Raw genomic sequence first — 27,746 nt, 5'->3', positions numbered from 1 at the left:
ACAGAGGGGGCGGGGCGACAGCGCATCACATGACGGGGCCCGGAGCGCGATGCCAGTACAGAGGGTCGAGCTGCGAGGGAGACACTGACTGCAGGTGAAGCCCCCCGAAGGTAGAAGGCGCCGGCCGTGACGTCACTCTGCGCATTAACCTCTTCATTGCCGGTTGTAAGTGTGCGATTAGATGGGGTTCTGTCTAGTAATATGTCACGTGATCCCGGGAAGGAGATCTATAGCAGTAATGGGGGTACGCGGCGATCTGACTGTGAAGGGGTCGTTCTGTCTGTGAGGAGGGGTCGGTTGTGATCGTTATTGATGACATTTAGTCTTTCTTGAGATATTCTTGAGCAGTAATGGCGGTGATTGATCCGTGCAATGTTGTGACGATCATCCATCTCTCCGGGTCACGGTAGGTACTGCGATGTGTATGTCCCTTTAAGGATCAGTGGACTCTGACTCATTTGCATGTTTTGATTAAATGGGACCGGGGTTCCCCAAATCTCCCTTTACTCACCCATGTACTGCTGCCACTCCTGTGCTTGGCCCATGACCGCTGCAGCCAATCACAGGCTGCTACAGTCACCTCCCCATGTCATTGCTGGAGCAAAGGATACAGACACCGGCGTGGGATCAAAGGGCCGCACTCCCCATGGCGCCATTAAAGGGGCTCTCCAGGAATAGAAAAATAGAATTAAGGATTTCTAAATCTGTTTAGTTAGCAAATCGTATTCTTCTTGTTCAGGGAGACGATCACTGTAATTATAATACATTAAATGGCCACCATCTTGTTATACTCAGAAACCATCCTAGACTGTTAGGTCTGGTGCAGTAGGGAGCTCCGAGGTATGACCTGGACAGAACCAGTACCTTTCAGATGGGGGGGGGGCAATAGTGTGAGCAGCCTCTTCTTACCTCAGCACTCCTGGTACCTCCAGTATTAGATCAGATAGACAGTGTGGACAGCAGTGTGAGCAGTCTCTTCTTACCTCATCACTCCTGGTATCTCCAGTACTAGATCAGATAGACAGTGTGGACAGCAGTGTGAGCAGCCTCTTCTTACCTCATCACTCCTGGTATCTCCAGTACTAGATCAGATAGACAGTGTGGACAGCAGTGTGAGCAGCCTCTTCTTACCTCATCACTCCTGGTATCTCCAGTACTAGATCAGATAGACATGGTGGACAGCAGTGTGAGCAGCCTCTTCTTTCCTCAGCACCCTAGTATCTCCAGTATTAGATCAGATAGAAAAGGTGGACAGCAGTGTGAGCAGCCTCTTCATTCCTCAGCACCCTAGTATCTCCAGTATTAGATCAGATAGACATGGTGGACAGCAGTGTGAGCAGTCTCTTCATTCCTCAGCACCCTAGTATCTCCAGTATTAGATCAGATACACAGGGTGGACAGCAGTGTGAGCAGTCTCTTCATTCCTCAGCACCCTAGTATCTCCAGTATTAGATCAGATACACAGGGTGGACAGCAGTGTGAGCAGCATCTTCTTACCTCAGCTCTCCTGGTACCTCCAGTATTAGATCAGATAGACAAGGTGGACAGCAGTGTGAGCAGCCTCTTCTTACCTCATCACTCCTGGTATCTCCAGTATTAGATCAGATAGACAGGGTGGACAGCAGTGTGAGCAGCCTCTTCTTACCTCAGCACCCTAGTAACTCCAGTATTAGATCAGATAGACATGGTGGACAGCAGTGTGAGCAGCATCTTCTTACCTCATCACTCCTGGTACCTCCAGTATTAGATCAGATAGACAGGGTGGACAGCAGTGTGAGCAGCCTCTTCTTACCTCAGCACCCTAGTAACTCCAGTATTAGATCAGATAGACATGGTGGACAGCAGTGTGAGCAGCATCTTCTTACCTCAGCACCCCTGGTACCTCCAGTATTAGATCAGATAGACAGGGTGGACAGCAGTGTGAGCAGCCTCATCTTACCTCAGCTCCCCTGGTATCTCCAGTATTAGATCAAATAGACAGGGTGGACAGCAGTGTGAGCAGCCTCTTCTTACCTCAGCACCCTGGTACCTCCAATATTAGATCAGATAAACAGGGTGGACAGCAGTGTGAGCAGGCTCTTCTTACCTCAGCACCCCTGGTATCTCCAGTATTAGATCAGATAGGGTGGACAGCAGTGTGAGCAGCCTCTTCTTACCTCATCACTCCTGGTATCTCCAGTATTAGATCAGATAGACATGGTGGACAGCAGTGTGAGCAGCCTCTTCTTACCTCAGCACCCTAGTATCTCCAGTATTAGATCAGATAAACAGGGTGGACAGCAGTATGAGCAGCCTCTTCTTACCTCATCACTCCTGGTATCTCCAGTATTAGATCAGATAGGGTGGACAGCAGTGTGAGCAGCCTCTTCTTACCTCAGCACCCTAGTATCTCCAGTATTAGATCAGATAGACAGGGTGGACAGCAGTGTGAGCAGCCTCTTCTTACCTCAGCACCCCTGGTATCTCCAGTATTAGATCAGATAGACAGGGTGGACAGCAGTGTGAGCAGCTTCTTCTTACCTCATCACTCCTGGTATCTCCAGTATTAGATCAGGTAGGGTGGACAGCAGTGTGAGCAGCCTCTTCTTACCTCAGCACCCTGGTACCTCCAGTATTAGATCAGATAAACAGGGTGGACAGCAGTGTGAGCAGCCTCTTCTTAACCACTTCGGAAAACCCCTACCTGCGATTTGCTAAATAAAACAAAAAAACTTTTCTTCACTCCCCCTCCCCAGGTCCATTGCTGAGTCTCTATTTCTCCGATGTCTGTTGGGGTATGTGCACACGTTCAGTAACCGGCAGCACATGTCTGCTGCCGGTTTTTGAACACAGGTGATTCCATATGTGTTCCGTGAACTGTGCGGGATCACTGTGTCCAATACATTGTACGGGTGAGATTTATTTTGCGGACACTCATGTCTCCGCAAGATTAATTGACATGCTGCGGTCTGCAAAGACGCGCCACCTGTCTGTCTCCGCTGGTGATCCATGGGCGTCTGTGCACACATAGAGGGCATCCACTATGCTGTAACATCTGGACGATGCCGGTTGGACGCTGCACAAGTACGCAGCGTCCAACCCGCAGCGTTTACTGATCGTCTGCACCTACCCTTATTGTCTGTAATCTGACGTCCCGTCGACCATGCAGCAGCAAATCGGTGAGTTCAGCATCTCTGCCCAAGTTTTTGGCACAGAGCGGGTGATCTCAGTTATTACTGGAATCCATATGACATCAGCGCCGCAGACAATCAGGCATTTGGAGCAGCGGTGGAGGGTGAGTAATGGCCAATTTGTCTTTTTTTTTTTTTAAATTTTTTTTAATTTTTTTAGCATGCAGGAGTTTTCCGAAACTATACAACCCCTTTAATTACACCCAAAATGTGATTGGGGAATCTAATCCCTCTTCTCACCCCAGTATTGCTCTATATCGGGGTCTCGCTTTTTCCTTCGGTATTTATAGATTTCTTGGTCTGCCGTGGAGATTTATGAGCTCGGCTCCTCGCTCCCTCCCTGACCCGCCTATATGAAAAGAAGCCTTGTTAGAGTGCGGCGGTAAAGTCTGTATAAATATAGAGCCGCGTTCTCGGGGGTCCTCCGCCCACGGTGGGGGGTCTGGCAGAGAGGAGTAAGACAGGTGAAGGATGTCGCTCCCATCACCCGCTGTGATTGAGGCTGGGGGGGACGTTATTTTCTGGACTGATGGAGAATCCAGCAGCTCGTACTGTTCGGCTGAAGCTGCTGCGATCTGCTGAGGACCATCGCCCCCTCTACTGTGACCTATTCGGAGGGCTCATGGCTCAGACCAGGGAGACTAGGAAGCCATTATTAGCCGATCAGTTTGTATTCGCCAACAATCGATCGAGCCGCCATCGGCGATCACCAACTGTCCATGTCGGTCACATTTCATCTACTTTATGTAACGTGAATGTCTAAGAATTTTTTGTTTCCTTGTTTTTATGAAAGGGAATCTGAGAGCAGCGTAATACAGGGGCAGGGACCCTGATTCCAGTGATGTGTCACTTACTAGGCTGCATGGTGTAGTTTTTGATCAAATCCTTGTTTTCTCTGCTGCAGATCTAGCAGTGCTCTGAATGCTGAGCTCTGTATAACCCACACCACTGATTGGCAGTGTACATAGAAAGCAGCCAATTAGTGCTGGTGGCGGGGTTGGACTACCTGGCTGCCAGTTCACTAGGCCTTTATTGATTATTTCCTGCTGCTAAAACCGTGATTTTTATCAAAAGTTCAGCAAGCAGCCCAGTAAGTGATGCATCACTGGAATCATGGTCTCTGGCTCTACATTCTGCTGCTCTCAGATTACATAGTAAATACCTGGTGGCAAACTCCCTGTAATCATCCCTTAAAGCCACGGTAATTTGTGCCTCATCCTCTTACACAATGTACAGGCTAGTCCTGTGGCGAGCAGGTCTGTAGGGTCTCGGTTAATAAATGTCTCCCACTGTAGAAGGTTTACTCATCCGTGTCTGCTCTCATCTGTGGACTCTGTCACCTCGGTGCACACTGGAGGGATCAGCGGGTGGGTGTGAATATGTCTGTAATCTGCGGAAGTTTCCGGCTTTCATGATGAGATTCTCGGTAATTTGGATGACAAGTCCCAACATTTACTTTCTTCTTACTCAGAGGTTTTAATTTAGGCCTGTAGCATTGAGGACCTCCATAACTGGACTCCACTGTGACTTTCTGGGGGCGTGGCAATAAGATATCATAGGGTTGAAAAATACGTAGCATTTAATGAGGGACCAAAGTGTAAGAAGTCCGGACCCCTAGATGGACAATCATTCTTGAGGCCCCTGTAATAAAAAAAAAAAAAAAAAAAAAAAAAGAAAATTAGACCTTTATGGTCTTTGATAAGATACTATAGTCCTGCACCTCCAGTATGGGGACCTTCTGCCTGGTGATGGCGACTGGTTGCGGGATATATGGGGGTCCGGGCGTCCATCGGGAGAGAGAGCCATCTACTGACCTCTATCTCATATATAAATGACTCTTGCAGAAACTTTCGCTTCCTTTTTACTTCTTTAAAAAAAAAAAAAAAAAAAGAAACTCCCTAAGATTCATGTAAATTTTTAATTCCAAATAACTTATGTTCATCCATTTTCTGACTTGTCAGCAGGAATCCAACCCTCCAATCTATTTATATGCTCAAGTCCAGCAGTCCGTTCCTCTGTTACTGAAAAAATCAGCATATGAATGAATATGCAAATGAGGCTGAAGAGCTCTGGCAGATCTGAAGCCTGTGTCACTCCAGCTCTATTCCTCTTTCCTGTGCCTGATGTCACACAGCATATAGGCTGTGAGTCAAGCAGGAGGCGGGGGATAGAGCTGGAGGGACGGAGGCTTCAGATCTACCATAGCTCTTCAGCCTCATTTGCATATTAATTTCTCTGGAACGGACTGGACCTGTCGGGTAATGACGGGATGCTGGAGAGGGTAACTGGACGGGTGTCTTTTTCGTCTTGCAGGTGTGAAGAGCGGTCCTGAATGCTGCACAATGGAGGCGACCCCCGGACGTCCTCTGATGCTGCCGCACACTTTACAGGAGCTGCTGGGACATGATACCGTGCAGGTGGAGCTCATCCCCGAGAAGAAAGGCTTGTTCCTTAAGCACGTGGAGTATGAGGTGTCCAGCCAGGTGAGGACGCTCCTGCTCCGCGCCCAGGAGGGGATTATATTTGCATCCAAATCCTCCAAAATATTTGATTTCAAACTTTCATATTCATCTCATTGTTGTAATGTTTAGTTTTCGTTTCACTTTACTGTAATTTAAAGGGGTATTCCAATCACTAAGAGTTGCCATCACTGGTTGGTGTCTGACCTTTAGTTCCACAATTATCTTAAAGGGAACCCGGCGGCTCCCAGCGCACTTTACAAGACTAGTTAGCTCCCCTAGTGGTGGATATGAGCAAGCGCACCGTGGTTTGTGTGGGCTTTGGTCGTTCTGAAAATCAGTGGTGGTCTCAGACTTAATCATTGGGGTCATCCCACGTATATCTATGACAAATGATGATGACTGGTGTTTATGGTCTGACTGGTAAAGGGATCACCCAAAATGAGGAAGCGTCATTGATCTAAATTTTCTACCTAAAACCGCGCTCCCTTATGTCGTAGAATGAGTTAGTCCCATTCATTTGAAGAGACCTGGACTGCAGTACTAAACATGGCCTATGGGCAAAAATGGCGCTGTTTTGGTATCCTAGAAACGCCTTTTTAAAGGGGGTTGTCCAAGATTAAGGTATTGATGAGCCATCGTTAGGAGAGGGTATCGATAACACATTGGTGGGGGTCTGACATCCACAACCCCCACCACTTAGCAGAAACTCGGAGCCGCGGTCGCCGGATGATCACAGTGTATGTAGCAGGAGCACCACAGTGCCACACACCGTGTAGTGGCCGCTCCCAGGTACTGCAGCTCAGCTCCTATGGAAGTGAATGGGAGCTGATCTGTAGTGCTTGCCCCACATGCCCCCAGCGTCTGCTTCTGACACCGTATATCGGTGTCAAGTAAACCGCACAAATTTTGTGTCGCTGTAGTCGCAATGACCTACGGAATCAAGTTCTTACGTCATTTTTACTGTACAATGAACGTCAAAATCCAATGGTGGAATTTCGTGACGATTGTTTTTCTTTTTTTCTACCATTTCACAACATGTAGATTCCCCCCCCTTCCGGTGCATTATATTGGTAAAGTGAATAGTGTCAATCAAAACTAAAATTAGTCCCGCAAAAAAAAAACAAAAAATCAAGCCCTCCTGCGGCCATGTGTGCATAAAAATAAAAAGTTGTGGGCCTTCAAAGAAAGGGAGGAAAAAAATGGACGTCTCCAAAATGAAACTTGTCTCCAGCAGGAAGGGGTTAAGCATTATTTTTGGATTATTTTTGTGCTTTGTTTTTGCAGTTCTTTAAATCCTCCGTGTACAGAAGATACAACGACTTTGTCGTGTTCCAGGAGATGTTGTTGCAGAAGTATCCGTACCGGGTGGTACCGGCGCTGCCGCCCAAAAGAATGATTGGAGGTATCGCTATTCTGCGTGTTTTCCTAGCCCCTCATTCAGTCAATTCTTGTTTTTCTTTTTGTCCCAAGGGGCCGGTGATATCCTGTATGTTCAGGCCTGGTTCCCAAAAAAAAAGCCCCTTATGCAAATATTGCTGTGGTTCACCGATACGCCACATTTTTTTTTTTTCCTTGCTAGGGGATTCCAAAAAAATGTTTAAGGCTTTGCAGGAAAAAAAAATAGAATTTCACAAGCACGGAAATGTGTTGCTTTCTTGTGGATGCCCGGGACACGCCGGACTGAGCATACGGCCCACTGACTATACCCCGCCATCATACACGGCACTATGTGTCGTCTGTATATGATAATGTGCAGATTTACCATAGGACGTGGATGGGTAGAGCTCAGTGTGGCAGCGCAGGGTCACCAGGTAGGTGTGTAGTGGTATGGGAGCAAGGGAGTGACTGTTAACCATTTACCCAATTACACATACAGCTGTAGGAGTAGATGGTGGTCTCAAAATGGGTTTTATCAGACGAAAACATGCTCTTAGATTTAGCAAAAAAATTAAAGGCAGCCAAGGGATAAAAGTGGCGCTGTAATGGACCTGAGCTGCAATACCAGACATAGCCCAGGGATAAAAGTGGCGCTGTAAGGGTATGTGCACACGTCAGGATTTTTTCCTGACAAAATCCTGAGATTTCTGCCAGAAATCCGCGTTTTTTTTGCGCGGATTTCTCGCGGAAATTGCGCGGATTTTTTGCGGAATTTTTGCGGTGTGTGTTTTTTTTTTTTTTTTTTTTTTTCTCCCCGAAATGTCATTTTGGCTTAGAAATCCGGAAAAAGATAGAGCATGTCCGGATTTTTAGCGGTAAGCGTTTTTTTTTGCTGAAAAAAACGCTTACATCTGCACAAAAAATCCAGAATGCATTCTAAATGATAGGATGCATAATTTTAGCGTTTTTAATGCAGAATTATAGCGTTTTTATAGCGAAATTCCGCAAAAAAAATGCTAAAAATCCTGACGTGTGCACATACCCTCATGGAGCTGAGCTGCAATACCAGACATAGCCCAGGGATAAAAGTGGCGCTGTAATGGAGCTGAGCTGCAATACTGGACATAGCCCAGGGATAAAAGTGCCGCTGAGCTGCAATACCAGACATAGCCCAGGGATAAAAGTGCCGCTGAGCTGCAATACCAGACATAGCCCAGGGATAAAAGTGGCGCTATAATGGTGCTGAGCTGCAATACCGGACATAGCCCAGGGATAAAAGTGGCGCTGTAATGGAGCTGAGCTGCAATACCAGACATAGCCCAGGGATAAAAGTGGCGCTGTAATGGAGCTGAGCTGCAATACTGGACATAGCCCAGGGGTAAAAGTGCAGCTGAGCTGCAATACCAGACATAGCCCAAGGATAAAAGTGCAGGTGAGCTGCAATACCGGACATAGCCTAGGGATAAAAGTGGCGCTGTAATGGAGCTGAGCTGCAATACCGGACATAGCCCGGGGATAAAAGTGGCGCTGTAATGGAGCTGAGCTGCAATACCGGACATAGCCCAGGGATAAAAGTGGCGCTGTAATGGAGCTGAGCTGCAATACCGGACATAGCCCGGGGATAAAAGTGGCGCTGTAATGGAGCTGAGCTGCAATACCGGACATAGCCCAGGGATTTTTGAAGCCGAACATAGACTTGTATATATTACTATGACTGTCAAAGATTTTGGTTTTGATAGTGGTTAAAAAAAAAAAAAGTCAATCGCAGACTAAAAATACTTATTTTTTTTCCCCCCCAATGGAGCGCGTGGAACGACATGGCGTCAAATCCGTGCAGATCTGCGTTCCTCTCAATGAGATGATGAGTTATTTTTGGTCCTTTTTATGAAACGGCATAGATTTTGTTAGGAAGGATGTGCGGCCGGTATTACCAGTCGGGTGACGGATGACGGGATTGTCACAGTCCCTGCTCCTCGTCCTTTGATCACGGCTGATGTGACGGCAGATAGTTGTAAAAATGCTAAATTACAGAGAACTGCCACTTCAAGGGAGAGAGGCAAATTCTTAGATGACTCCTTTTCTGAGGATCACAGAGCCTTTAATTAGCGGAAATGAGATTTAACCCTTTGCGCTGTCTTCAAACATCGCGGCGCAGTGTGATCTTTGGCTGCGGGACGCTTGTCAGACATGAGGATAAGGCCGTCTTCACGGTCAGACTATGGCCCGACCGCGGTGTATGGCCCGACCGCGGTGTATGGCCTGACCACAGGTATCCTGATGTCCGACACACATCCTGTAACCAAACATCACACGTCGTGGTGCAACGTAGAAGCCGCGGCAAAGTAAATGAACGCCGCCCACTGCACCGAGGGTTTGTGCTTGTATTACGTTGCGAGGTAGCTTCAGCCTTAGACACAACACTATATAATAATTGTTTTTCAAATTACATTTACACAACTTTTCTTGGTAAAATGATCAAAATGGGGGAAAAAATACCAAACTCTGAATTTGGGGGAAAAAAATGTTATTCTGCTGATGACTTCTGGGTTTTAGTTTTACGATCGTCACTTTGGGGTAAAAAAAATGATCTGGTAACTGTATTATATGACTCGGTACTGATAGTGACTCTTGTTTTTTTAATTTCCTTGTTTTTAATAATTTAAAAAAAAAATCTTTCATTAACAATATTTCTGAGAGCTATTTTTTTTTTTTTTTTACGTACAATACACATGTATGATAGTATCATTTGTGACGTGAGCTATAGATATTGTATCTTATTTATTTTTCCTTTTGGATAAATATTTTTGTCTTATACTTCATTAGTTTAAACAGTTCGGCACAGAGCATTAGCTTTATTTAAGGGAGAGGCTGTTTAAAAAATGTTTTATAAGGGGGATATATATATATCTCTCTCCAAAACAGAAGAGAAAAGAGGCAGCACTCACCGATCTTCGATCTTCCGAGACAGGTAAATTTATTACTCACAATAAAATCTTCACGGCCGGGGGTGCTCAAATACTGAGTGTGGCAAGCCTGACGACGGCCGTTTCGTGCCTGACAGGCGCTTCTACGGGTCAGGCGCGAAACGGCCGTCGTCAGGCTTGCCACATTCAGTATTTGAGCTCCCCCGGCCGTGAAGATTTTATTGTGAGTAATAAAATTACCTGTCTCCTCGGAAGATCGGTGAGTGCTGCCTCTTTTCTCTTCTGTTTTGGATTACTTCATTTGTCTATTCGGCTACAGCACCCGGAATCTGAGGACTACACCTCCACTGCAGGTGAGCAGTGCCAGCTAATTGACAGAGGCGTTGGTGCGGTCTAAAACTTTTGTTGTGTGTATATATATATATATATATATATATATATATATATATATATATATATATATATATATATCACATAAAAAATCTTTATAGATATATCAAGAATATACTGTATATTAAGAATATATAAAATTTGAGTTAGCATATATATTTATCATTATTTACTTTATTAGAAAATGCTCATCTGGAAATTCGATACACCGCAAAATTATGCAGTATTGCAGCGTATTAGTAAATCCTCCAATGTAGCCCCTGTATAATAACAGCTGGCAAATGCACAGTATGGAGGACACTAGGCAAAAATGATACTTGTATATTTAAATAAATAAACCTAGAAATCCCCCAAAACTACATCTTATAACCTCCAAGGGGGATTTTATAATTTTATATTCAGAAAAAGAAATTGACAAAAAGGGGAACTTCCTAAGTGGGTATTTTTGTGGTGAAGATCTAGACCTTTAATAAAGTCCTCAACATTAAAATGACAACTCCTAGAAGGAAAAGTTGTGGAATTCTGTAAATCACAGGATGGAGACATAATGAAATGCAAATTGAAATTCAATATTCTAAATGTCTGAAGTACGAGCACCACGTCCAGAAATCCCAGAACCTCCAGCCTCGGCTGCCATCAGTGAGATTATTAATGGTCGTCTGAAGAACGTTTTGCTGTTGAATTCACTTTAGCAAATCATCAAGATCCACTGCTGGCAGCTCCTGTGTAATCACCGACCAATGATGTCCTAGATGCCACAGTAGCACGTTAAGGCCACACAGGCAGAGGCTGTTCACGGTAACACGACCAACATGTGGCCTGGCGTTGTTGCCTTCAAAAACGGCTCCTGGGGGACTGTGGAGAAATGGCCGTGGCTTTGTGCTAGCATGAATATGCATTTTCTCTTTAGTGAATGTTGTTGTTACCGTCCGTTCTGATAGTGGATGTGGGTCACACCATATGGCTGATACCAATATGACTTGTAGAAAAAGAGAAGATTTTATACAACCAAAGTCACATGATGCTTCAAAATTGCCGGATTTCCAAAATTCACAACTTTCATTCCCGAGTACCCACCCAGTTAAAAATTAAAAGGTGCATGTATGAAAATATCCAAAGTATTAAAAACTGATTTAAAAATAATAATAATAATATATATACTCACTGTCTGGAATTATTATAATATAGGGCAGAAGTTAAACAAGAGACGAGTCCTCCTCAATTACCATTGATGCGTAGAATATTTATTAACATATATATTTTCTATTTTCCAGCTGACCGGGAATTTATTGAATCCCGAAGACGGGCATTAAAGAGGTTTATCAATTTAGTTGCCAGGCATCCTTCTTTCTGGGATGACATCCTTGTGAATATATTCCTGTCCTATAATGGTCAGGTGAGTACAATTACAATTTTGTTACAAAAAAAAAAAAAAGTATCAATGATTTGTATGAAGGGGGCTGGCTTCTTTCATTAGCAAAGGGTGGGGGGAAGATGAGATTTATTTTTCTTATATTGAGTAATCTTTTTTTTGTTTTTCAGCCAGAAAACCCCTGCCATATGGCAGCAATAAACTGTCCCACTGCTGCGACATTTGTGTATATTTCTTGGTAACATTAATTTGTTTATCTCATCAGGATGTCCAAAATAGAATGCGGGAATCCATCCGTGGGATTGGAGACGAATATATGACAACTACATTTGCTGCACAGGCCAAGGTACTTGTTTATCATTATTGGGGTATAGTCCGTGCCCATGGCAGTCCCATTTAGTGTCGGCATCTTTTAGAGGTGATATCTAGTTCAGTAAGTGGCTGTGTTCTGGATCATATAACAGTGCTGAAACAACTTCCTTTAGAGCTCTATTGTGCAGAAGACACCTACATGGGGTGTGCTCATCTGTCTTCCCGCTTGCCAGGGATGGTGGCCTCCTGAAGACTGACAGTTCAGGCTGGTGGCATGGAAAAGGCAAACCCATATGAAATTGGGTTTTCTGAAAATATCCAAGCCTCTCTTGTTTCACATTGACATGAGACATCCAATAGATGTGGATTCCACCTATTTTGATAATGGGGCCATAAATGGCCCCAATCTCCATTATGTGGCGGGCACCTGCAATGTGTGATTCATAAGGATTGGCCTTTCACCATCAATTTCCATTTTCAAACCAGACTTCAGCCATGTAGAGTATAACTTGCAGCAGAGGCCGTGAAACTGTGGATGTGTTTTTATGACTTGTACATCTCCTAGTTTCCTGTGTTTTCTGCTTCGCTCAGGATTTCCTCCCCGCTGATATCCAGGTTCAGTTTGCTGCCAGCAGAGAACTGATCAGGAATATCTTCAACAGCTTCTACAAACTGCGGGATCGTTTAGAGAGGATGGCCACACGGGCTATTGATAATGCTACCGATCTACTAGGCTTTGGAAAGGAGCTAAGGTAAGGCAGTGAAAAGTGTCACAATGTGCGGCTCAGGTCAGTGGCCAGAGGCAGGGAAGTGGGTGAGGACTGAGGCTAAACTACTGCTTCTTCATCAACTGCTGTCACCACTAGAGGGAGCTCACTGCATACAGATGTACAGAATGATCATCGGATACAACACTGTCCATTGATGTGTACTGAGCTCCCCCTAGTGGTGACTGCACACAGCCAGAATTATCATTTCTCATGATGAAAACCATATTCCTATATAGGAATATGATCAAAATGAATGATAGAAATAGCTGTTGTAAGAGGCATCTCTTGGTGTACTGTAATATCTGTGATAACTATCAGTCTTCTCCTCCTGTACAGTGCCTTGGGCTCGGACACTACTCCTCTGCCTCCCTGGGCGGCTCACAGCTCTTGGGGAGCATTAAAGCAGGCTCTTAAAGGGCTGTCTGTAGAGTTTACCATACTCGCGGATAAGGCGGCACAACAGGTAACTATAACCCATCTCTGTAAACTGTTGTGATAGGACCTAATTTAGTTAAAGGTAATGAGCCATCAGAAAATGGCCTTTTGTTAAAATTGGTGTTTTATTCTTAATGCAGGTTGTCAGATACATTTTTTGGTAAATTTTCACTATTCTGTTATTATGATTATAATAAAATATATATTAAAAATCTGAAATCATGCCATTTTCACATTAGCCACTAGGCTTATTACTAAATTCATACTTCCTGCTATTCATAGGTGACTGTCAGCACTATCATCACATACAGGATTACAATGAAAAACACCTCTATATACAGTAAACAGGATCCACCATTCACAATAGGTGATGTCACAGCTCACCTCCTCCTCCTGTACAATGACTGATAACACCTCTATATACCGTAGATAACACAGGATCCACCATTCACAATAGGTGATGTGATGGGACCTAATTTAGTTAAAGGTAATGAGCCATCAGAAAATGGCCTTTTGTTAAAATTGGTGTTTTATTCTTAATGCAGGTTGTCAGATACATTTTTTGGTAAATTTTCACTATTCTGTTATTATGATTATAATAAAATATATATTAAAAATCTGAAATCATGCCATTTTCACATTAGCCACTAGGCTTATTACTAAATTCATACTTCCTGCTATTCATAGGTGACTGTCAGCACTATCATCACATACAGGATTACAATGAAAAACACCTCTATATACAGTAAACAGGATCCACCATTCACAATAGGTGAGGTCACAGCTCACCTCCTCCTCCTGTACAATGACTGATAACACCTCTATATACCGTAGATAACACAGGATCCACCATTCACAATAGGTGATGTCACAGCTCACCTCCCCCTCCTGTACAATGGCTGATAACACCTCTATATACAGTAGATAACACATGATCCATCATTCACCATAGGTGATGTCACAGCTCACCTCCTCCTCCTGTACAATGACTGATAACACCTCTATATACAGTAGATAACACATGATCCATCATTCACCATAGGTGATGTCACAGCTCGCCTCCTCTATTATTTGCAATGACCTTTGCCCAGATTTCTGCATGCTCAAGATATCTGTTCTAATACAAGCAAATTGGGTCTGAGTCAATCCATTGCTGCTAATGTGCGTGTTACCAACAGGAAGTAGGAGGAGTCTAATATTGGGCTCAATGTTAATGTGAAAATTGGAATTTTTATATTTTTAATCTGATTTTTAGATGAACCTTTTTGTTTAAAAAAAAATAGAAGGGAAATTCCCTTCTAAGTACTTTGTGGCTACTAATATACTGCGCCTTGTGGCCATGCATCATAAGATCGTGATGTGCTGGTGCCATGATTCCTAGTAACAGTAGTGACTGTAGACAGAGATTCAGCACGGTTGGATCACCATCATTACGATCTGTAGTCTACACGGCGACTTTAGGTCAGGAGTAACAAGTGACAGCAAAAAGTATAGCCAAGAAGCAACGAAGAGTGGTGGTGGTGGGAGACTCACTGCTGAGAGGCACAGAAGCGGCCATCTGCAGACCGGACATAACCGCAAGAGAAGTATGCTGCCTTCCAGGTGCGATGATCAAGGATGTGACCGATAGGATACCAAAGCTCTTCAGCTCCAAGGACGTCCACCCATTTCTTCTGATACATGTTGGCACCAATGACACGGCAAGGAAGGACCTACCGACAATCTGCAAGGACTTTGAAGAGTTGGGAAAGAAAGTAAAGGAACTGGATGCACAGGTAGTTTTTTTTCTTCTGTCCTTCCAGTAGACGGGCATGGCACCAGGAGATGGAACAGGATCCTTGATGCAAACAACTGGCTAAGACGATGGTGCAGACAACAAGGATTCGGATTCCTGGACCACGGTGTGAATTACTGGTACGATGGACTCCTCGCCAGAGACGGACTACACCTCAACAAACCTGGGAAACACACATTCGCCAGAAGACTCGCTACACTCATCAGGAGGGCGTTAAACTAGAAGAAGAGGGGACGGGAAGAAAAACATTAGACTTGAACAAAGAAGATCCAGGAAAACATACTCAGAAGGGAGGTAAGAACATTTCTAAAACAATCCACAGCGAGGAGATTGGAACAAAACAAAATCCTCTAAACTGCATGCTCGCAAACGCCAGAAGCCTGACAAACAAGATGGAAGAACTAGAAGCAGAAATATCTACAGGTAACTTTGACATAGTGGGAATAACCGAGACATGGTTAGATGAAAGCTATGACTGGGCAGTTAACTTACAGGGTTACAGTCTGTTTAGAAAGGATCGTAAAAATCGGAGAGGAGGAGGGGTTTGTCTCTATGTAAAGTCTTGTCTAAAGTCCACTTTAAGGGAGGATATTAGCGAAGATAATGAGGATGTCGAGTCCATATGGGTCGAAATTCATGGAGGGAAAAATGGTAACAAAATTCTCATTGGGGTCTGTTACAAACCCCCAAATATAACAGAAACCATGGAAAGTCTACTTCTAAAGCAGATAGATGAAGCTGCAACCCATAATGAGGTCCTGGTTATGGAGGACTTTAACTACCCGGATATTAACTGGGAAACAGAAACCTGTGAAACCCATAAAGGCAACAGGTTTCTGCTAATAACCAAGAAAAATTATCTTTCACAATTGGTGCAGAATCCAACCAGAGGAGCAGCACTTTTAGACCTAATACTATCTAATAGACCTGACAGAATAACAAATCTGCAGGTGGTCGGGCATCTAGGAAATAGCGACCACAATATTGTACAGTTTCACCTGTCTTTCACTAGGGGGACTTGTCAGGGAGTCACAAAAACATTGAACTTTAGGAAGGCAAAGTTTGACCAGCTTAGAGATGCCCTTAATCTGGTAGACTGGGACAATATCCTCAGAAATAAGAATACAGATAATAAATGGGAAATGTTTAAGAACATCCTAAATAGGCAGTGTAAGCGGTTTATACCTTGTGGGAATAAAAGGACTAGAAATAGGAAAAACCCAATGTGGCTAAACAAAGAAGTAAGACAGGCAATTAACAGTAAAAAGAAAGCATTTGCACTACTAAAGCAGGATGGCACCATTGAAGCTCTAAAAAACTATAGGGAGAAAAATACTTTATCTAAAAAACTAATTAAAGCTGCCAAAAAGGAAACAGAGAAGCACATTGCTAAGGAGAGTAAAACTAATCCCAAACTGTTCTTCAACTATATCAATAGTAAAAGAATAAAAACCGAAAATGTAGGCCCCTTAAAAAATAGTGAGGAAAGAATGGTTGTAGATGACGAGGAAAAAGCTAACATATTAAACACCTTCTTCTCCACGGTATTCACGGTGGAAAATGAAATGCTAGGTGAAATCCCAAGAAACAATGAAAACCCTATATTAAGGGTCACCAATCTAACCCAAGAAGAGGTGCGAAACCGGCTAAATAAGATTAAAATAGATAAATCTCCGGGTCCGGATGGCATACACCCACGAGTACTAAGAGAACTAAGTAATGTAATAGATAAACCATTATTTCTTATTTTTAGGGACTCTATAGCGACAGGGTCTGTTCCGCAGGATTGGCGCATAGCAAATGTGGTGCCAATATTCAAAAAGGGCTCTAAAAGTGAACCTGGAAATTATAGGCCAGTAAGTCTAACCTCTATTGTTGGTAAAATATTTGAAGGGTTTCTGAGGGATGTTATTCTGGATTATCTCAATGAGAATAACTGTTTAACTCCATATCAGCATGGGTTTATGAGAAATCGCTCCTGTCAAACCAATCTAATCAGTTTTTATGAAGAGGTAAGCTATAGGCTGGACCACGGTGAGTCATTGGACGTGGTATATCTCGATTTTTCCAAAGCGTTTGATACCGTGCCGCACAAGAGGTTGGTACACAAAATGAGAATGCTTGGTCTGGGGGAAAATGTGTGTAAATGGGTTAGTAACTGGCTTAGTGATAGAAAGCAGAGGGTGGTTATAAATGGTATAGTCTCTAACTGGGTCGCTGTGACCAGTGGGGTACCGCAGGGGTCGGTATTGGGACCTGTTCTCTTCAACACATTCATTAATGATCTGGTAGAAGGTTTACACAGTAAAATATCGATATTTGCAGATGATACAAAACTATGTAAAGCAGTTAATACAAGAGAAGATAGTATTCTGCTACAGATGGATCTGGATAAGTTGGAAACTTGGGCTGAAAGGTGGCAGATGAGGTTTAACGATGATAAATGTAAGGTTATACACATGGGAAGAAGGAATCAATATCACCATTACACACTGAACGGGAAACCACTGGGTAAATCTGACAGGGAGAAGGACTTGGGGATCCTAGTTAATGATAAACTTACCTGGAGCAGCCAGTGCCAGGCAGCAGCTGCCAAGGCAAACAGGATCATGGGGGTGCATTAAAAGAGGTCTGGATACACATGATGAGAGCATTATACTGCCTCTGTACAAATCCCTAGTTAGACCGCACATGGAGTACTGTGTCCAGTTTTGGGCACCGGTGCTCAGGAAGGATATAATGGAACTAGAGAGAGTACAAAGGAGGGCAACAAAATTAATAAAGGGGATGGGAGAACTACAATACCCAGATAGATTAGCGAAATTAGGATTATTTAGTCTAGAAAAAAGACGACTGAGGGGCGATCTAATAACCATGTATAAGTATATAAGGGGACAATACAAATATCTCGCTGAGGATCTGTTTATACCAAGGAAGGTGACGGGCACAAGGGGGCATTCTTTGCGTCTGGAGGAGAGAAGGTTTTTCCACCAACATAGAAGAGGATTCTTTACTGTTAGGGCAGTGAGAATCTGGAATTGCTTGCCTGAGGAGGTGGTGATGGCGAACTCAGTCGAGGGGTTCAAGAGAGGCCTGGATGTCTTCCTGGAGCAGAACAATATTGTATCATACAATTAGGTTCTGTAGAAGGACGTAGATCTGGGGATTTATTATGATGGAATATAGGCTGAACTGGATGGACAAATGTCTTTTTTCGGCCTTACTAACTATGTTACTATGTTACTATGAGTATTAAAGGGGCGGCCTTCTACCAGCCTGGATGTGGCTTAACCCGGATAAAGCCATAAACTCCTGTAACCAGCAAAGAACCTGTTTAATTGTATTGGTTTGTTGTTGGGTGGTGGGGATATAACTTTCTCCTTCGCCTCATTGGGGGACACAGGACCATGGGTTATGCTGCTGTCACTAGGAGGCTGACACTAAGCTGAGACAAAAAAAAGGTTAGCTCCTCCCCTGCAGTATACACCCTCATGCTGGCTTCCAGAGACACCTAGTTCAAGCTTAGTGTCCGTAGGAGGCACACTGATTTTTGATCTCACGATTTTTTCCTTTTTAACTTTCCTATTCCGGACGAAGGGGGCGACGGATTCTTTCAAGGTCCGATCTCCCCCGAAACAGCAACAGGCGAGCACGGGAGTTTCACCTCACCGTATCCTCTCCTGCGACGCGGGAGCCACTGCCTGAGCTGACCTTTTTTTGGGCGACGGTCTTTTCCCTAAAAGGGCGCCGATCTCCCCACTTTATAAAGACGAGCACTGGGTTTTACCTCCAGTATCCTCCTCTCCAGCCAGGCTTTTTATTGCCGGACATCTGCCCTGTCCACCAGGTTTTACCCTCGGCTGTACAGAGGCTCTATTTCTGTGGCGTCCGTGCAGACCACACTGCATCACCAATGCTCTTTGTGATTCAGGTGGTGGACGGTTCCTCTCCACCCCCCTGTCTGGGGCTGGTGGATAGAGGCTTCCCAACCTCTGCACCGTCCCTGACATCCTAAGGCACCTCTCACCTCCATGGGGTAAGTGTCTCGTGGGGGATGGGGGGGGATCGCCGGTTTTTCGGTCGGAGGGCTCCTCCTGGGTAGCGCACATCGTGGGCTGAAGCATTCCCCTTTTTTTGGCACTTTGCGGCCGCGCACCGGACCGAAGCCGCAAATTTAGCCCCCGGCTTCGGCCTAGCGGCTGGACGCTGCCGATAGGCTCCGCCCCCCCCCGCGCGTCATCGGCGGCGCCGCCCCCCGGTCCTGGCGCTTCTCGCAGCCTCCGAGATCTCTCTCCTGATCTCGGCGGCCATCTTGGTCCCTCACTGCACGCCGCAGCTCAGCTCTGCCGCAGCGTCTAGGTGTCACAGCGCCCACGTGCAGCCGGTTTCATCTCAGGCAACACAGTTTGCCTTCTCAGGACAACGGGACACAGGACCAGGGTAAGGAGACCTCGTCAGCCTCTCCTCTGCAGCGTCGCCCTCTGCTTCCCTACATTATAGACCCTGTGATCTATTTTTTTGCATTAGAATCATGTCCCAGTCAAGGTCCAAAAAATCCTCTAAGGTGCACACGACCTTTTTTTCTGCGTGTACCACCTGCCAGGCCCCACTTCCTAGGCCTCAAAGTTCTCCCCTCTGCTCTGCCTGCGATGCTCCATGTGCCCAGGAGCCCTCCACCGCCACCGACTCCGGCGTACCTAGTCCCCCCCGTGGGTCGCCTCACTTTCATAGTCCGTGGATTTTTTAGCCAACGCCATCCCGGGGAACGGGGCAATCCGTTACAGGTGTTAAGAGATCCCTCCATAGCAGGGGAATCGTCGGCCAGCAGGGGCCGCTCTCCCCATAAAGAGGCACGGTCATCCAGAAAACGGATCCGCACTACCTCTCCTGAGCGCTCACCTCGCCACTCAGACTGTGGCAGCTCCACCTCTCGCTCACCCTCTTTGGGGGCTCGCAGCGTTCACGACTCTGAACATGAGTCCGAGGTATCATTGGACCCGGAGGCTCCGGAGTTCAGAGCCACGATTGACTCCCTCATTGTAGCAGTCAATCACGCGCTTAAGGTGGATGATGACTCTAATTCCGCTCCGGAACACGCGGTCTCTTTTACCAGAACTAAGCGTTCCCACAAATCTTTTGCCTCTCACCCAGCTTTTCTGGACATAGTCAGGCGACACAGGGAGCGTCCAGATAAGCGTTTCTCGGGTAAGAAGGACCTGGTATCAAAGTATCCCTTCTCAGCAGATCTCGTGAAAGACTGGACGGATCCCCCTATAGTAGATCCTCCGGTCTCGCGCCTGGCTTCTAAAATGCTTCTCTCAGTCCCGGACGGCGCTTCAATTAAGAGCCCCACTGAACGCCAGCTAGACTCTCTAGCTCGCTCAGTGTATGAGGCCTCAGGCTCTTCCCTGTCCCCCTCCTTCGCCGCGGCTTGGGTGACCAAGGCAATGGTTTCCTGAGCGGATGCTCTAGCGAAATCCATTCATGAACAGGACCTCCCGTCTGAGATGGCGGACCTGGCTAAGCAGTTAGCCATGGCTAGTGATTATGTGATGTACGCATCCCTCGACGCGGCGAATTGCGCAGCATCGGCGGCTTCTAACGCCATCGCTATCAGAAGGGCTCTTTGGCTCAGAGAGTGGCGCGCAGATTCCTCCTCTAAAAAATCTCTGATCTCTCTCTCTTTTCAAAGCGGGCGCCTTTTCGGCGAAAAGCTTGACCAGCTTATTTCCGACGCCACAGGGGGAAAGAGCAAGTTCCTTCCCAAACAGAGGCCCAAGGCGGCTTTCCAGCGCCAGCCTTACTTTCGCTTTCGGCCTTTTCGTACCAGCCCAGCCTGGTCCAATCCTACCGGTCTTCCCAGATCGGACCGATCCGCTCGCACAGACAGAGACGCTCGACCCTCCTTCAGGCCGAATCCTTCCTGGCGCGGAAAACCGAGGCAGTCCAGAACCCGAGGTTCCAGACCCCCCAGATTCCCGTCTCAATGACTCGGGAACGGCGCCAGTCGATACCATCAGAGTAGGCGGACGTCTACTCCTTTTTCAGCAAGCCTGGCTCTCCGTCGTTTCCGACGAATGGGTCAGGGATCTGGTATCGTCTGGCTACAAGATAGTTCTCCTCTCCTCCTCCAACTCGGTTTTTCCCCTCTCTTCTCCCCAGTTCGGGAGCTCAGTCTCACGCCCTTTGCGCCATTCACGCTCTCCGCCAGAGCGGGGTCATCATTCCGGTCCCGGAACACGAGAGGTTCAAAGGTTTCTACTCAAACCTCTTCGTCGTGCCAAAGAAGGACGGAAAAGTGCGCCCCATTTTGGATCTGAAACTTCTGAACAAGTGCGTAAGAGTCCGGCACTTCAGGATGGAATCGCTCAGATCGGTCATCTCTTCGATGGAAAGAGGGGAATTCTTGGCCTCGATAGACATCAAGGATGCCTATCTTCACATCCCGATTTTCCCGCCTCATCAAAGGTTTCTCCGCTTTGCCGTTCTGGAGGACCACTTCCAGTTCACGGCCTTACCCTTCGGTCTTGCCACGGCGCCCAGGGTATTCACCAAGGTCATGGCGGCTGTCATGGCCATCCTTCATTCTCGAGGAGTCGTCGTGTTACCTTACTTAGACGATCTCCTCATAAAGGGTCCGTCTTTTCAGGCCTGCGAGGCAAGCGTCCACATTACCCTGGATTCTCTTTCGCGCCTGGGCTGGTTGATCAACTTGGACAAGTCCTCTCCCGTTCCTGCCCGTCGGATCTCCTTTCTGGGAATGATCCTGGACACTTCGAGGGGGCTGGTCTTGCTTCCTCGGTCCAAGGCCCAAGCGCTTCAACAGGGAGTCCGAACGCTATGCCATCCTCGTCCGCGAACCATTCGGTTCGCCATGAAGATCCTGGGAAAAATGGTTGCAGCTATCGAAGCGGTTCCCTTTGCTCAACTCCATCTCCGTCCCTTGCAACAGGCTTTGCTGGACAACTGGGACAGGAGTCTCTCATCTCTCGACCGCCCTTGCCCCCTGTCCACGCGGGTCAGACAATCTCTCGTATGGTGGACCCTGGGCCCATCGCTTCTCCAGGGGAAGTCCTTCCTCCCGATCCGCTGGTTAGTGGTAACCACCGATGCCAGTCTTCTCGGCTGGGGGGCGGTGTTTCTTCACCACTCTGCCCAGGGCCGTTGGACAGTTCGGGAATCCAGACTCCCCATCAACATCCTGGAGATTCGTGCTATCAGACTGGCTCTGAGTCGTTTTCACGCCCTGCTCGCGGGTCACCCAATACGAGTCCAATCGGACAACGTCACGGCGGTGGCTTACATCAACCACCAGGGGGGTACCCGCAGCAGGGCGGCGATGCAGGAAGTCTCTCTCATCCTTCGTTGGGCCGAAACCAACCATTCCATTATCTCTGCGGTGCACATTCCGGGAGTCGAGAACTGGGCGGCGGACTTCCTGAGCCGCCAGGGCCTTGCCTCGGGGGAGTGGGAACTCCACCCAGAGGTATTTCATCAGATCTGTCTTCGCTGGGGGACCCCGGACGTGGATCTGATGGCGTCCAGATTGAACGCCAAGGTCCACAGCTTCATTGCACGTTCTCGGGATCCCCAGGCCATAGGAGTAGACGCGCTGATTTCTCCATGGCATCCGTTTCAGCTCTTACGTGTTTCCTCCCCTTCCCTTACTGCCGAAGGTGATCCGAAAGATCAAGACGGAGGGAGTTCCGGTCATTCTGGTCGCCCCAGACTGGCCTCGTCGCGCTTGGTACGCGGAACTCGTTCAGCTCGTAGCCGACGTTCCCTTGCGGTTACCAGACCGCCCAGACCTGCTTCGCCAAGGTCCGATCTACCACCAGAGCTCAGGGGCCCTACGTTTAACGGCGTGGCTGTTGAAACCTGGATTCTAACTCGTGCCGGTTTCTCTCAGCAGGTCATTCCCACCATGTTAAGTGCTCGCAAGGCGTCTTCCGCCCCTATTTACCACCGCGTCTGGAAAACTTTCTTCTCATGGTGCAGGCTACGAGGGCACCCTCCGCTCGCTTTCTCTATCCCGCGCATCCTGAATTTCCTTCAGTCTGGTCTGGACTCCGGCTTGGCCCTGAGTTCCCTCAAGGGTCAGATCTCAGCGTTATCCGTGCTGTTCCAGCGTAGGATCGCCGCCAACCTTCAGGTCAAGACCTTCATTCAGGGAGTCTCCCATGTGGTTCCTCCCTACAGGATGCCGTTAGAGACCTGGGATCTCAACTTGGTCTTGGGGGTTCTTTAGGAACCTCCGTTCGAACCCCTTCAAGACGTTCCGCTCTCTGTCCTCTCATGGAAGGTTGCCTTCCTGGTTGCGGTGACGTCCATCAGAAGGGTTTCAGAGCTCGCCGCCTTATCCTGCCGGGCACCTTTCCTTGCCTTTCATCAGGACAAAGTAGTCCTACGTCCTTCCACGGCGTTTCTTCCGAAGGTGGTCTCATCTTTCCACCTTAACGAGGACATCATTCTTCCCTCCTTTTGCCCGCAGCCCAAACATAGGGTCGAGAAGGCTCTCCATACTCTGGACGTGGTACGGGCTCTCAGGAGGTACATTTCCAGAACGGCTCATTTCAGAAAATCGGACGCCCTTTTCGTGCTTCCGGAGGGTCACAGAAAGGGTTTGGCTGCGTCTAAATCCACGATAGCCAGATGGATCCAATCCGCTATCCAGGAATCCTATCGGGTCAGGGGCAGTTCTATCCCGGCGGGGATTAGAGCTCATTCCACTCGGTCGATGGGTGCTTCCTGGGCCATCCGGCACCAGGCAACAGCGGAGCAGGTTTGCAAGGCCGCAACGTGGTCCAACCTGCATACTTTCACAAAGCATTACAATGTCCACATTCACTCCTCTGCGGACGCGGCCCTTGGCAGGCGTATCCTGCAGGCGGCCGTTGCGCATTTGTAGTCAGATGGTACACGGAGTTATTTGGTTGTGTTGTTTCCCACCCAGGGACTGCTTTGGGACGTCCCATGGTCCTGTGTCCCCCAATGAGGCGAAGGAGAAATAGGGATTTTTGTGTGTACTCACCGTAAAATCCTTTTCTCCGAGCCACTCATTGGGGGACACAGCACCCACCCTGGTAGCCTTACGGCTCGTTACCTTTTTTTGGTCTTTGACTGTTTGTTTGACATGTTATATTCTAATGTTACTTGATATATTGTTGTTATTATCCTACTGCTTTTGCACTGAACTGGGTGTCTCTGGAAGCCAGCATGAGGGTGTATACTGCAGGGGAGGAGCTAACCTTTTTTTTGTCTCAGCTTAGTGTCAGCCTCCTAGTGACAGCAGCATAACCCATGGTCCTGTGTCCCCCAATGAGTGGCTCGGAGAAAAGGATTTTACGGTGAGTACACACAAAAATCCCTATTTTTCATTATTTTTTTTTTTATTATATGAATGAGCGTTCTCATAAATCTCGAGCACCCCTTTAACTGACTTATTTAGTATTTTTTTTATTTATTTCCATTTCTAGGGTAAACTTGAAGAAATTGACGTGGTAGAAAAGTTGAATCTATTCCTGGATCTTCTTCAGTCCTACAAGGTTAGTGACCCCCCCGTGCAGGACAGGATTGCTGCGTTCCTCGTGGCGGTATATAACACGTGTGATGTGTGCAGGACCTGTGTGAGCGGCACGAGAAGGGCGTGCTGCACAAGCACCAGAAGGCCTTACACAAGTACAGTCTGATGAAGAGGCAGATGATCAGCGCCGCCGTGCAGAATAAGGAGGCCGAGTCCGTGGAGCAGCTGGAGTCGCGCATTGTGGAGGTCAGCGTCCAGAAAGCGACCCCTGTAACACATAGAAAGAGCTTCTCATTGTCGCCCCCTGCTGACTAATCCACTTGGTAACATTTGAATAACATGGAGCAAATATCCCAGCACTGATTACTCCATTACTGCCCCCTAGTGGCCAGAATATGGAATTGGTTTTTTTTTTTCACTTTAAGGGAATGTCTGCATAAACGATTTGGAATCTATATAGTCTTATCAGTCTATACATGCAGACATCATATTTTTCTATAGATGGCAAATTAAAACAAAAAAAAAATAGCAAAATAAAATCCTTAAACAATTGGTCAATTTCTGATTACATATTCCCTTTAATTGCAGCTTTCTGCATAATGATTGTTACATTTTTTTTTCCATGGGTCTTTTTACAGTTGCTTCTTTTACATCCAAACATGTGTATATTTGTGTGACTGATAGAGATCTTATAATTTGTATTAATATATACTATTATATTATTATTAATACTACTATTATTATTATATACGATTATAATTTGTATTACTATATACTTCTTTATCTTCCAGCAAGAGAACGCCATCATGGTCATGGAGTTAAGGAATTACTTTTCCTTGTTTTGTTTGCACCAAGAAACCCAGCTAATCCATATCTACCTGCCCCTCACCTCCCACATCCTGGGGGCTTTTGTCAATTCACAGATTCAGGGACACAAAGAGGTTCGTTTTATAGTAATATACCGTAATATTCATCAAAATAACAAAAAAAAAAAACACCATGGTTTCCTTCTTTCAGAACCTGCTCCACATCTGCCCACGTTGTGTCTGATATTGCAGCTCTGCTCCCTTGACGTGGGTGCAATACCACATGCAGCCTGTGGACAGCGATGGCGCTGTTATGAAATAAATCCGCTTTCCCCTAGTACATTACATTGCACAGTGAATATGTTGAACATTACTCACTTTTGCTTCTTTGCAGATGAACCAAGTCTGGAATGAACTGAAGCCGAAGCTGAATTGTCTGTTTGTGGGATCTTCCAGCCTGGCGACTCCACCATTGTCCCCAGACGAGAGGCATTTCTTCTCTCGCTAGGATCATTTCCTCTGTGATTCATGTATGAATGGGATTTTAAGCCCTGGATGAGTCTGTCCTAAGGCAACTCTATGGATTAGATGTTGCACGCACACATATTAGATATAGACCCCAGCAGAGTGTGAGGGCTTAGCAGTAGACCACCCCTTTCAGGGCAATGCTTGCCTCCAGGGGGAACAAATAGTTAAAATAATAAATTAGATATCCAAATGGTGCAAAATTGTTAAAAAAAAAAAAAAAAAAATAAATAAATATATATATATATATATATATATAATGGCCATTGTTAAGCTACATTTTTATATCGTTGAAGCAGTTGTTTTGGGGTCATTACCTGGTACACAGCTGCCTTCCTTATGGGGAGGGGACACCAAATATTGGTAATGACCAAATGTAATCCATTTCTGTTTGGCCACCAGGAATGGTTATGGGATTAGTACCAGGAGGGAGATGAGATCTTCCATGACTCCTGGGCAGAGGGCGATATAATGAATCTTAATGGGGGTTATTATCGGGCAGGGGGCCACATGCCAAAATTTGAGCGTGCCAAAGTGGCTGTATAGCCCCGGCCTTAATGGAGCTGTATAGCGCCAGCCTTAACGGGGTTATACAGGATTTGACAAACATGGCTTCAGTCTTTTAATAAAATGACACTAGTTTGTGTGTGGTACTGCAGCTCAGGCCCATTCACTTCAATGGGACGCTATTCTTTATCCTGTACATCCACGTTATATCTTAAAATCCAACATTTTCATCATGCCTTTTACTGCTTCAGTATTCGCTTGATGTGTGTCCTTCCGTAGGTTAAGCAGCTTCATTGAACAAATGCACAATCTAAAGGGTGTTTAAACTTCTGCAACTTTGTGTGTGTGATCAATTACTAAGTAGCCGCAAATCAAAACTATCTAACATTAGTTTACCTCTATATCTCAATGGGTAAACTGCTAAGAACGTGAATCTGAGCCTGCTACTCTCTCCCATCAGGACGACACTCCTTACCAATCTGACTACAAAAGGTTTGTTTGTAGTCTGTAACCATGGAGACATTGCTTTGCATAGGAGCTCTAGACACAATGTTGGTATTTTTTTATTTATTTCATACTGACTGCAAAATCTGTGCTGTATGTTATTATAGCAATAACTGTTACAAAAGTGTACACACCCTTCTGGTGATTGATCCTTTAAAATTCTTCTCTTGAACCTGATTTCTGTGTATCGTGGATATAAATATGCTAAAATTACCAGTGTAAAACTGACGAGAGGGCACGAAAGACTAAGTATTAAATAAATCAGTGTTAGTGTCTCTTTAAGAGACTGTAGCATAATAAGTAGTGTTATAGAGGCAGCGCTTCTTCCCAGCTAATGCCTTTTTTAGAATTATGGGTTTCATAAAGAAAAGAAAAAGTCAACCCTGTCTTTTGAAGCTTGCATGTATCCTCACGCATTACATGCTGCTTAGTCCTGATCAGTTAATTTGTGAGGTTTAACCCCTATACGGTCATCCTCAACTGGAATCTAAGCTGCAATCATAACAACTAAGGCTACTTTCACACTAGCGTCGGATTCGGCCCGTCGCATTGCGTCGGGCCGAGATTCCGACGCTAGCGTTTGATGCGCCGCACAACGGGTGCAGCGGATGCATTTCTCCGGCACATCCGCTACCCCATTGTGAGGTGCGGGTGGAGTTCCGGCCACGCATGCGCGGTCGGAAAAAGCGGTCCGTCGGCAGCAAAAATAGTTACATTTAACGTTTTATTGCTCCCGGCGGTCCGCCACAACCGTCGCGCGACGTGTGACAATACATCGCAATGCGTCGCTAATGTTACTCTATGGGGCAAAAACGCATCCTGCAAACAACTTTGCAGGATGCGTTTTTTTCCCCTAAACGACGCATTGCGACAT

At 46.1% G+C, this 27,746-nt stretch overlaps 1 protein-coding gene across 3 annotated transcripts; it reads left to right on the top strand.

Annotated features, from left to right (window-relative positions):
* Positions 1-26,069, top strand: SNX8 (sorting nexin 8). 3 transcript variants are annotated; one of them, XM_069734332.1, is made up of 11 exons: positions 1-94; positions 5,484-5,653; positions 6,917-7,034; positions 11,598-11,719; positions 11,961-12,041; positions 12,599-12,759; positions 13,114-13,240; positions 24,484-24,552; positions 24,627-24,776; positions 25,322-25,471; positions 25,731-26,069. In XM_069734332.1, exons 2-11 carry the CDS (start codon positions 5,513-5,515, stop codon positions 25,842-25,844), a joined length of 1,233 nt encoding a protein of 410 aa, XP_069590433.1. In that variant the 5' UTR covers positions 1-94; positions 5,484-5,512; the 3' UTR covers positions 25,845-26,069. The 3 variants fall into 3 exon arrangements, with proteins under 3 accessions (XP_069590433.1, XP_069590432.1, XP_069590431.1); XM_069734331.1 differs by having other exon boundaries at positions 20-110; positions 25,731-26,068; XM_069734330.1 differs by having other exon boundaries at positions 28-165; positions 25,731-26,068.
* The last annotated feature ends 1,677 nt before the right edge of the window (positions 26,070-27,746 follow it).

This window comes from Ranitomeya imitator, chromosome 7 (genome assembly GCF_032444005.1).
Source record: "Ranitomeya imitator isolate aRanImi1 chromosome 7, aRanImi1.pri, whole genome shotgun sequence".
NCBI classification, from domain to species: Eukaryota; Metazoa; Chordata; class Amphibia; order Anura; family Dendrobatidae; genus Ranitomeya; species Ranitomeya imitator.
This window is presented reverse-complemented; position numbering and strand designations above follow the sequence as displayed.